Here is a 10,980-nt window from a genome sequence, read left to right as displayed (position 1 = left end):
TTTCCTCTCACTGTAACTCTTTGGGCAGAGGGTGATTATCCTTTCTTTTCCCGGGGTTCTTTGGGAAGTCCTGTTTCGATGCCATCTAGGAGGCTTCCAAGGCTGAAATTCTATGTGGAAAAGTAGGATATCTCCCTCCTACTGGATCTTTCGGATAAGAGACATTGAATCAGACTCTGGGATTCTCATGTCCTCTCTCCAAGATTCCATGGTGAAAAGGTTGCCCTCACAGGACAATCCGGGTTATGGACATAATGTTCCATATGAAGCTCAGATGGAAAAATGTTCCTGGAGCAGGAATTACGTGTTGAGAATCTTCCTTGAGAGCTTCATTCTATTTCTGCCAGAGACATTACCAGCAGTGAAAATAACCTTAGCCCCTGAAAGCCGTTCTGTGGTTACTTAAACACCAGTCAAATGAGTTTGATGACAGTCATGTATTTACTTTGTCATTTCCTGCATAGAGAACCCAGAGATGGTGCCCAGTGTGGAATCATTCCTTCATCTCCTACTATATGCCAAGGAATGTACTATGTCCTCGGAATGCAAAGAATGACATAAAAATACTCAGTCCCTGCCCTTAAGGTGTTAGCCAACTTAACTTTCTCCCACTTTATGTCCTCATTTTAATAAGACTCTTCTTTTGCAGCTTCTGGGGTAGCCACTATAGCAACCTTCCCATATTCCGTGGGATCAACAGGACCTGAAGCCTACACAGGTAGAATTGTTAGGACTTTAGCGTTCTGGAAAGGGCTCAGTAGGCTTTTCAAAGTTCTGGAAAGAAGGAGAAAAGGAAGGGAACGTAGAGTTTCCAAACAAACCCTACTAACTCTATGATGCAGAGGCTGGGCAAGACAGGAGTGGGGATTTGGCATGACTTCTGAAGTCCCTTGTAAGCAATTCCAGAGAAGATTTAAATATCTGGTAATTTGCCAGAGAGATCCCTGCAGGCACGTGGCACAAATTGTTGCATCTCATGCCAAAGATGAGGAAAAAGAAAGGCCCTCGAACAGCCCCCCACCTTGTCTGACCAGAGTTAGCATTTGCCCAGAACCTGGTACCTCTTGTGATAATTCAGCTTCATGTTGAACTTCATTCTCTTCGAGATTGTGGGTCCCCACATAGTCATCTGGACATAGCTTGGGAGCTCTTTGAAAGCAGGGCCTTCTTTTGCTTCTGTTGGTATGTCTAGCACTTATTACAATGCATTGTATATGGCAAATGATGAATAAGTGCTTTCCTGATCAATCTTGACCAAATCAAGCAGAACCCTTTTCCCATCCAACGAACTTCTCTTGGTTCTCTAGTTTCTCAGTTGTGGTTCTATCAACGGTTTTCTTTCACCTTGATTTAGTTTGAGCTCCTTTGTCAACCACTTTTGCTCCAGGAACATCTTCCAGTCCATTACCATTCCTTAGCACCAGCCTTACCACTTACCAAAGTGCTAGCATCTCGGGATCCTTTGGTGGACTGTCTTTACGGATTTTGTCATTAGATTAGGACTTGAAGAAAAGCTGAATAAAGCGGAACTGGGAGAGTGAGAAATTGTACCTACCCAGAGATATCAGTGCAGCCAGGTTAATGGGTTTCCCTTGCAGAAAGGAATAGAATAGGAACTGGGTGACCTTGGGCATGCTAGTAGAGTGGATAATGCTCACACACAGATGTTCCTCTCTGACTCATATTTCAGTTAGTGGCACGTCCAGCATGGAATCTCTTGTTGCAAACTTTACCGTTACGAACTTCATCTGCTCAGAAGATATGGGGCAGCCCAGTTCTGACACATTCAACTCTGCTGAGAATGTCATGCAACACATGGTTAGTCTTCCCCATATCCGACCCCATCCACCAACTACACAGCTGATTTCCCCATTCCTTGACTGGGATCCATCTTCTCTTACCCCAAGTTTACTTGACTCTTTCCTTGCTTTGCCAGATTGGCCTCTTGTTTAGGGAAACTACCATTGGGCCCTATTTCCCTGAATGCAAGGTGACTTCTTTGAGGTAAGAATTGTAACACTTTCCGCACACCCTTGAGGATAAACCTCTAATGGACTGCTATATGTAAAAGATAGTCAACTCGATTATACACTTACCTTTAGTCTCATTTTCTCTATGTTCAAATTCCCAAACAACTTTATCCCAGTGCCTCTAATCCCAGAAAGTGCAGGAAATAAAAGTGCGTTCATTCATAAGTACTGATTTGTAAGAAACAGTCTAATGTCAAGAATGTCTTCTCCAGTTGCGGTCCTACGGCTTCTCACCACTGCTACCCAGACAGGTAATGCTAGCTCACCGACCATTCCAAGGCCACTGTCAGCCTTTCTCAGGTCACTTCTGGCATATATTTAAGCCCCTCTCTACCCAGAATCCCAACACATTTCTCAGCACCAATTTCACAGATGTTCGTATCACCTCCCATTGTTGTTTTTATCTAGAGCTATGATGAATGGATTTGCAACCAGAGTGGATTTCCTGTGTACCCATCGCGTTGTCCCTGTCAAGCCTGTCGTGGACAGTGAAGTGTACTGGGAGATGAGCAGGGAAACACATGGCATTACCATTCTGTGCCTCTTCACCCTGGCCAAGGACAGTCATTACCTTGATGGTGAGCTACCTAACTGAGCCATCATCTTGGCCACTCTCCCGACCAGTCTTCTGATATAACCTCAGTATTATTTTCTCTTCATTTTAAGCCTTATTCTTTTATCCCTTATTCCACCCCTGCCCAGAATCCTTTATTCCAATGTCCCATTTTTTCATCCAGGTCCAAAAGATAGAACCTACGTATAACTGAGTTGCTAGACTGCCCACTACTTGGTGCCATCTCTGGTGTTATCTGTGGTAGCTGGAGATAATTGTTGTTCTTTCCATTTTTTGGTCTTTGAAAATGCAAACTTTGAAGTAATTCTTTGGTTGGAGACTAGAGGTCAGCAAGGAGAAGGATGGATGAGGTGAAGTAAGGAAGGATAAGTATCTAAGAGTAGGATGGAATCAGGAGGACAAAAGGTTTCCACCTACGACAATGATGGCTCTGTACCAATCAAGTGAAATTTAATAAGAATTGACATGTACTGAAGTGGAAGAAAGTGGATTTGAAGGAAGAGGGCCTGGGTTCTACTCCTAACTTTCTAATTCCTCTCAGTTTGACAGCTGACTAACAAATTACCCTAGATGAGCCTCAGCTGTGTCTTCTGTAAATTATAATGTTGGCCCAGATGTGGTCTTGGCCAGGTCTCAATATGTGATTCTGATTCAAACGGCTCTTTAGTGCTTTTGAAATCCAATCCACTTCTATATTAATGAAACAGAAGTATATAGTTTTGGGGAGACAGAACTCTATAACAAGTCATTGGAAAGTGACCTTGGAGATTATCTTGAGAGTAAGCTTAATAAGAGCCATCAAAGTGACAGGGCATGCATGCCAAAAACCCCAACAGAAACACACTGGTGTGCTAATATGTCTCTTGGTCTTCCTTGAGGGTGGAAATTCCCTCCCGGGAGGCAAAGTGCTAGCTGTCCAAAACCTATCATTTTAAGGACTTTCCTGAGCCTGAGACGTTAAGTGATTTGACAGGATCAGAGCATTCATTCAGTTTTAAGGGATGGGTTCTGATTTCAGAACTTCTGAATTCTGAATAGCCATTTCAAACCAGTTTGCCATATGATTTCTTGTCACAATTCTGTCTGCATTTAGCTGACTACAAGGAATCGTAGTTGAATCTACAACAACAGAAGTGTAGTAGCTTGAAAGGAGGGAGGTGACAGTTCTATCTTCCTCTGCCTTTACAAGTTGAAGCTAGTTCATTTTGAGGAGCCCCAGGATGGCGAGGCATCATGAAAGTATGGGGTAAAGGCAGAGAGGCAGTGCAGTAGCTAGTGTCCTGATCCTAGAGCCAGGGAAAACCGAGTTCCAGTCTTGCCTGACAAGCTCACTGGCTGTGTGACATAGGGACGTCACTTAAGGGAACAGCTTTCATGCTCCATTTGCTCGTCTGAAAAATGGGGATAATCATAGTAATACCAATCTCAAAATTCGACAGTGAGGAGAAATGGGACCACATTTCTAAAGTACTGTGAAAACCTTAAATCATCTTGCAGAGATATACTACTGATGATGATGGCGACAGCTAGAAAGAACTGTTCATGTTTAGCCAGGAGACATCATGATCACATTCTTTGATTTTTCAGGAGCCTATCATGAGCAAGAGGTTTTCATTCTGCTGAATCCCATAAGGCAGAATTAGGAGCAATGAATGATTGCTGAGGCCAGAGAAGAAAATGGGGGGTCCGGTACAAGTCGACTTTTGCTCCCACAGGAAATCACATAAAGATACAACCCTGTTTTGTCTCTCACCCTTCCTGGCTGGGTCTCAGACAAAAGCGTGAGTTAGGCAGTGCAAGGGAGGATTCTCTCTTTCTCCAGGATGCAAATCCCTTGGTTCCTCAGGGGTGATAAACTAAGGCCTTACTTCAGCTGAGTCTCTAAGTAACTCTCTTGCTTGACTGTCCATCCTTTGTTTTCCAGGTTACAAGGAAGAAAGCATGGTCCAATCTACTGAGGTTTTGTGGAGTCCTCTCATGCTACCTCCCTGGGCTACAGGGAAGAAGACCTCCTCAATTCACCCCAGGGCTGTGGCCTTGGAAGGAGAAGGCCACAGTGCGATGAGCAATTGGGTCCCCATCTGTGCCAGGCCCTTGACTGAATGTGCTCTTCATCAGATGCCCTTCGTGAGGGTCAACTGGAACTGCAGCTTCTCCTCCAACCTGGGTTCGAACTCCATTGGACAAGGTTTTCTGGACGGGACCAGGAAGACCACAGGCCACTGCCCCAGGGGCCTATTCAAGCTGGATAACCTCCACATGACAAGTAGGGAAAATAGAATCGAGTCAGGGTGGGGAAACTGCAGTGGGAAGAGGAGATGGGAAGGGGCCTTGAGGCAGAAGGAAAGCTTAGGAGGCTTGGAATCCAGCAATTGGGGGTGAAATTAAGACTGATGATTCTGAAACACTGCAGAGCAAGGAAGTTCCCTACAACAGAACGCATAACAGGTTAACAACAGGAAGGTTCTTAGGACCTACAATGTCAGGACTTGGAAAGCCTTTAGAATTGAGATTGTCAGAGTTTTGGGTGCAGCACACAGAAGCCAAGATGTCGGTGCTGGGAGGGCCCTTAGAAGCCAGGATGTCGGACATTGGAGAGCAGTATTAACATACAGAATGGAGAAGGTTTGATCTGGGAAGGGCCTCAGAGCTTCCAACCCTATAAATTTGAGATTGAGCAAAGTCAGATCCAGGGAACAGACTTGAATTTGCCCAAAGTCACTGAAAGTTAGTGTCAGAGGTGAGAAAAAACAATTCCAATGCCAGACCATCCCTACACTCCCCCAAACCCAAGCAAGGAGCTGACAGGGGTCTCTTTTCAGGGCAGAAACTTATGACCTTTGCAAATGCCTTCTGAGAGCCCCAGTCATGAGGGCCTCCCTGAGGACAAAGGGAGTCCTCCAAAGAGCCACAAGACACAGAAACCTTGTTGCCATTTACCCCTTCAGGCTGCTCCTCCCATCTTTTCCTCTGTGGATCTTCAAACCTCTTTCACTTAGAAAACATTTATTAGCATCTCAAATGAGATATTATTTCTGAAGTAATTATTATGTAACATGTACTTAAGTGAATGCTTGTTCCTTTTTTAAAAAAAAAAAATTAATGAATATTTTGTTAGATGGTAAGTTCCCAATTGTCTCCCTTCTTCCCCACCACCGCGTAGAGAAAGCCACAGACAGATGGATAGAAATATACAAACTATGCCATGCATTCTTCGTTCATTCTTTCCTCTAGCCCCTCCTCCTCCCTCCACACTCTGCTCTTCCTTTCACTCCCATCCCTTCCACTCCCTTCCTCTCTTCTGCAGAGGTTCATGCATGGCATTTCATAGACACGGAGAACTCCTTTTAGGGAACTCATGTTTCCAGTGCACACCCATACATACTTTTATCTTAATATCTTCGAGAGTGACATTGAGAGGCAAAGTGATTTGCCCAGGGTCAAGGAGACAACATGTGCCCGAAGCCACTGGACTTGTAGTTATATCTTCCTGTCTCCGAATTCAGCTATCTACCCTCTTCTCCACATTTCCTCTCAAGGGCATAATGGAGGAGATAAGATTCGAGACTGGACCTGTGATTTCCTGTGTGAACGCAGCACTTGGAGGAAAAGCTTCCTTTAACAGAACAGATTTTAAATTCACTTGAGACTTAGGAGAGTTGGAGAGTTGGCTGTGGATAAGACAGACTTGCATTAGCAATGCAATAGATCTGAGTGTGACAGACAACTCTGTGAGAACCTAGTGGATTGACTTTTCGTGGCTCTTGGACTTGAAGAGAAAGTGATATTGGAGCTGGGCTTCCACATCTTGTGTGCCTGTTACATGTGGGGGCTAATCCTGTTGGGAACGCTCCACACACTGTGCTGTCCTCACATCCCTATGATGGCCCCTTAGCATCATCTCTGTTTCTCCCCAGACATGCCCTACTGGACCATCAGCTTTTTCGGCCTGGCACTACTCCTGGTGCTCCTGGTTAACCTTATGTGATACTTCACAGTAAGAGAAACTGGGGAACCCCTAAGAGCCTGTTAGTACTGTGTGCATGTGTGTGTGTGTGTGTGTGTGTGTGAAAGTGAGAGAGAGAGAGAGAGTAAGTGAGGGAGGGAGGGAGAGAGGGAGGGAGGGAGGGAGGGAGAGAGGGAGAGAGACTTTGTGGTTGCACAGTGGAAAGACGATTGTGGTATCTGGAGCCAAAAGACCTGTGTTCAAATCCTCATCAAGTATGTCACCATCATCAAGCGCCCCCCCCCCCCCCATGGGTAAGACTCAATCTTACAACCCAAAATCACTTGGTCACTTCTCTTCTTTTCCGAATTGTTGGATTGTTTTTGAATTCTTTTAATTGGCATATTTTTCATTATGAGGGAAGGTGAACACAGGAAAAGACTTTCAGGTTTTAGAACTTCTAAAAAGTTTTTAATTCGATGGTGAGGAAAGAGAAATATGAACAAGGGTGAGTACTGTGGCTCAGTTTGGACGATCTTATTGAGAGCCAAGAGGCAGTCCCTATTATTCCAGTTTTGTTGTTGTTGTTTTTTTTTTTACCAAGGAGAATTCTCTTTGTAGTAAAATCGCTGTTTAAGAAGGTGATACCTGAGTTAAAAAAAGGCACCTAACTGAGATGAGTTCCAGGGCACCAAGCACAGTGGATACTGAGAGAAATGAGGCAGATGCCATTGGAGAAGCCAGAATCAGCCATTTGGGGAAAATGGTGTGGCATGGAAGAGGATCAAAGGAGGGCGAATGTCCTCATCTTCAAAAAAGGGAAGAGAAAAAAATCTGCACATGGAGAATAAGGAGCTTGATTTCTGTTACTGAAAAGTTAAACATTAGGTTATGAAAGGTTTGGGTAGCAAAGTGATAGAAAAACAGGTCGTAGGCCTGGTGCTAGCGTTCCCAATGTCACCCCCCCCCCCAGCTCATTTCATCTCCCATGTTCTCCATGTGTTTAGATTGCTCAGTATGGCAAATGCTGCGGTTATCATTTAACAAGATTTTTGCAAATGATATGACCGAGTTTCCCGTGCAGTCTTTTCCAAAATAAGAGTGATGTGGGCTAGCAAGTAAAAGGATCTGGTGGATGTAGAATGAGAGGAAGGATCAGTCCCAAACCGTAGTCGGTCCTTCACCTTTCAGTATCAGCATGAAAATTGGTTCCTGGCAGAGCACCATAAGGATCTGGATGTGACCTGGATCTAAAGTTTTTCTAAGTGACGTCAGTGAAGGCTAAGACTGAATGCTTTTCAAAAAGAGCTAACCATTTTAGTAGTCAGGATTACAAAAGATCTAAAAGGCAACAAGTATTAGGTCGATTCTCGTAGGAAGAAACTGGTGTCTCTTTGATTGTGTATTACACAAGCTTCAATAAATATAACTATGTCGGTCACATTAATTTAGAAATAGTGAAGAAGAGGATTGCACAGGAAACCGAGAATCTCTTACATATAGTTTTGGTCATTTCAAAGTAGATACTTAATTTATATGAACCCCATAGAATTATTTGTCTATGTCCCCTTTCTGAACTTGGTTCTGTTCTTGCTGGATATTTTAAAATGTGATTTTTAAACTCTTTCTTCCATCAGGCTATTATGGGTACCCATCCGTCTCAAGTAATCATCTCCTTCCCTCTTTTCCTCCCCAAGAAATGAAATCTGCCACCCTTCTAAGAGACAAATAAAATTGGGGGTTGGGATGCAAACATGTGTCATCTCTAAAGATAGTTTGCTTCTGCTCTTGTACTCTCTACCAACAGGATGTTGGCCTGGTTCACTAATCGTCTTCTGGAGAAGTGAAGACCTCAGAATACTTTTCCTTTACATCATTTTTGCCATTGAATATGAGTGTGCTTTACTCCATCTGCTCATTTGTTTCCCTAAATTTTTCTTAATGACTTTTATAATTCCATACTATTCATTTACGTTCACATACCACAATTTTTCAGCCATCTTCTCATTGCTGGACATGCTGTCGGCCTTCAGTTCTTTGCCTTAGCAAAAAGTGCTGCCATATTTTTGCATATTTCAATCTGTGGAGTATGAAATAATTGACTGAGAATGAAATAATCAAAGATCAAAAATCAGCTTCACTACTAACCTCTAGGGGAAGGTATGATGACAGAGTGATGTAGTTGAAAGAATCTGGGCTTTTAGGGCTCTCCAGCTCCAGTTGAGTCAGTAGTGTAATATGGCATCCAAGAGAGTTAGAGCGGTCTTTGCTGCAGTAAGAAAATAATGTGGCCAGGCCTAGGAGGGCAATAGCGCACATGCCAGGGCTAAGGTGAAGCTCATTGGTAAGTTGGAATGTTCAGTGACAATGACCAAGTTTCTTCAGGCCTGGCCACCTGATCTGGAGGAGGACAAGGGCCGGATGAGCCCGGTAAAAAGGATATTTGCAGGAATTATGTCTGTTTTCAAGTCTTTGAAAGGCAGTCACAAGAAAAGGATCTAAACTCCATGTAGCAGAATCCCAAACAAAGGAATTAGCAAAGTCATCACACTTCAAGCTGGAAGAGATGGAGAGTTCTCCATCCCAGCAGAGATTTGGGCAGAAGCTAGCTGACAGGCCCTGAGGGAATGCAGAGTTAGGCCTATTGCTTGCTGTTCAAGGGTGTGTTGGCCTGTGTGTATGCTGAGGTCTTCAGAACTCAGAGCTTCTTGGTGGTTTCCCAGAGATGATTTGTGATTGGTGTATTGTTTGTCGGCTGTCTGTTGACAGATCACCTTTGATCCCTTAGGGGGTGAGTGTTTCCTTTGAATATTTGTATCATTTAAAAATGTTATATTCCATTAGATTGCACTTCCTGAGAGTATTTTGTCTCTGCAGTTTTTCTTTGAGTTCCGGTTATTTGTGACGTGTAAGGGTGTAGGGGTGTGAAGTGTGAGGTTTTTATGTTCTACCATATCATCTTCTCAACACATGAAAAATCTTGATGTATCATCTCAATTTCATCTCACTTTCTTTCAAAATGGTTAACCTTTTGACCTTGCAGAAACTTATGTTGATATATCCTCTTAAGGTTGGGAAGCCAAGTTTCTTTTTATCCACATTCCGTTGTTCATGAGAGGTTTTGGTTTGCCTTGAAGGCAATATTTTAATGTACATGTATAATTTGTAGAAACTTACGATACCTCTTTCTGCTCCTCCTGGATTGCATTCTTTTGATACAGTATTTATTCCTTTGACCTCTTTCTTCTCTTAAAGCCAAGTAATGGCTAGGATTCCGCAACAAATGAAAGAACACAGGATCACAACGTAGGAATCGATGGCTTCGTGGACGCCTAGATGGAAAGTCACTTAAAGGACACTCAGTTACCTGCCTTTGTGTTCCCTCTAGGGGTCACAAACACTCCAGCATTAACCCAAAGGAAGAGAACCAGCCTGTCCACACCTATTCAGTATTGGAAGAATGACTCTGGGCCTTTATAAACTTTATTATCCTGAAAAGAAGAAAACATTTGTACTGGATATTTTAATTTATTTTAAAATACATACGTCCTGTAGTTGGATGAGTATAACTAGTAAAAATAAAACCATGTAATTGTTACAAAATAACCTCATGTCTTTTTCAATTTACTTCGATTGTCCTTTTTTGTTCTTCTGTCTCCTTGCCATATTTATGTCTGCTCTTAGAGAATTTTGTATATAGATTATTTAGAGAAGCAGAGCAGTGTAGGTCTGGCTTTTTGAAAAATGATTTTTTTTTTGTCTGTATATTTGCAACACAAATGTGACTCTGTGAAATGTTTTGAGCCTTTTTCCAACACCATTCTGGCTTAGCTTTTTTACAAAGTGGACAGTGCTTCTCCTTCTTTAGGAGCAACCACCCTCACCCAGGCTCAAGCACCAAAAGTTCCCAAGTGAAGCATGGGGGACCTGTCACCAGAGGGTCCATAAAGTCCTGAGGTCCCCTCCGAATCAGAGAAAAAAGAAGCCAATTGGCAGGATGAGGGTGATGCATAGGAGGGAGGAAGAGAAAGGAAAGGGAGAGCTGGGCAAAGCATGGCGAGGGGTCGTATAGGGCGCTATAGCTTGGCTAGTTTCCAGTTTGGGTTACTGGATTCTTCTGCCCTTGGCAGGCTGTTCAGAGATGAGATAAGAAGGATCTCCACTGCCACCTTTGGCTGTAACAGTCTGAGGTTTAGACCTCAAATTGACATCATGTCAGTCTTACCCAGCCACATGAAACCATTGTATCCAAGGAGAGAAACACGGTCCCTGCAGACTGCACTCATAAGCATGTTAGGTCGACTTGCCAAAACAAACTTTGGCATTTTAGTCTCTGTCCTGCTCAGGAATCATTGTTTCTGATGCAGATGAAGGGGAATGTATTAAGACACTAGCATCAGTGCAGAATTCTGGCTGTCTTCTTTGATCTA

General features: G+C 43.3%; 1 protein-coding gene across 1 annotated transcript; it reads left to right on the top strand.

The window, feature by feature from the left end:
• The first annotated feature begins 649 nt into the window (after positions 1-649).
• Positions 650-10,156, top strand: LOC140508438 (mucin-16-like). The gene is made up of 7 exons (XM_072616370.1): positions 650-718; positions 1,691-1,818; positions 1,937-2,004; positions 2,439-2,608; positions 4,529-4,870; positions 6,522-6,601; positions 9,806-10,156. Exons 2-6 carry the CDS (start codon positions 1,708-1,710, stop codon positions 6,590-6,592), a joined length of 762 nt encoding a protein of 253 aa, XP_072472471.1. The 5' UTR covers positions 650-718; positions 1,691-1,707; the 3' UTR covers positions 6,593-6,601; positions 9,806-10,156.
• Positions 10,157-10,980: the final 824 nt, after the last annotated feature.

This window comes from Notamacropus eugenii, chromosome 1 (assembly GCF_028372415.1).
Source record: "Notamacropus eugenii isolate mMacEug1 chromosome 1, mMacEug1.pri_v2, whole genome shotgun sequence".
In the NCBI taxonomy this organism is placed as follows: Eukaryota; Metazoa; Chordata; class Mammalia; order Diprotodontia; family Macropodidae; genus Notamacropus; species Notamacropus eugenii.
The sequence above is the reverse complement of the archived record's forward strand: the minus strand, read 5'-3'. Positions and strand labels throughout refer to the sequence as shown.

Bases quoted from the DNA above. Each gene is read 5' to 3' on its own strand.
- LOC140508438 (XM_072616370.1), top strand. From the start codon at position 1,708: ATGGAATCTCTTGTTGCAAACTTTACCGTTACGAACTTCATCTGCTCA. The intron at 2,609-4,528 runs GTGAGCTACCTA...TTTGTTTTCCAG, and splicing joins GGACAGTCATTACCTTGATG to GTTACAAGGAAGAAAGCATG. The intron at 4,871-6,521 runs GTAGGGAAAATA...GTTTCTCCCCAG, and splicing joins GGATAACCTCCACATGACAA to ACATGCCCTACTGGACCATC.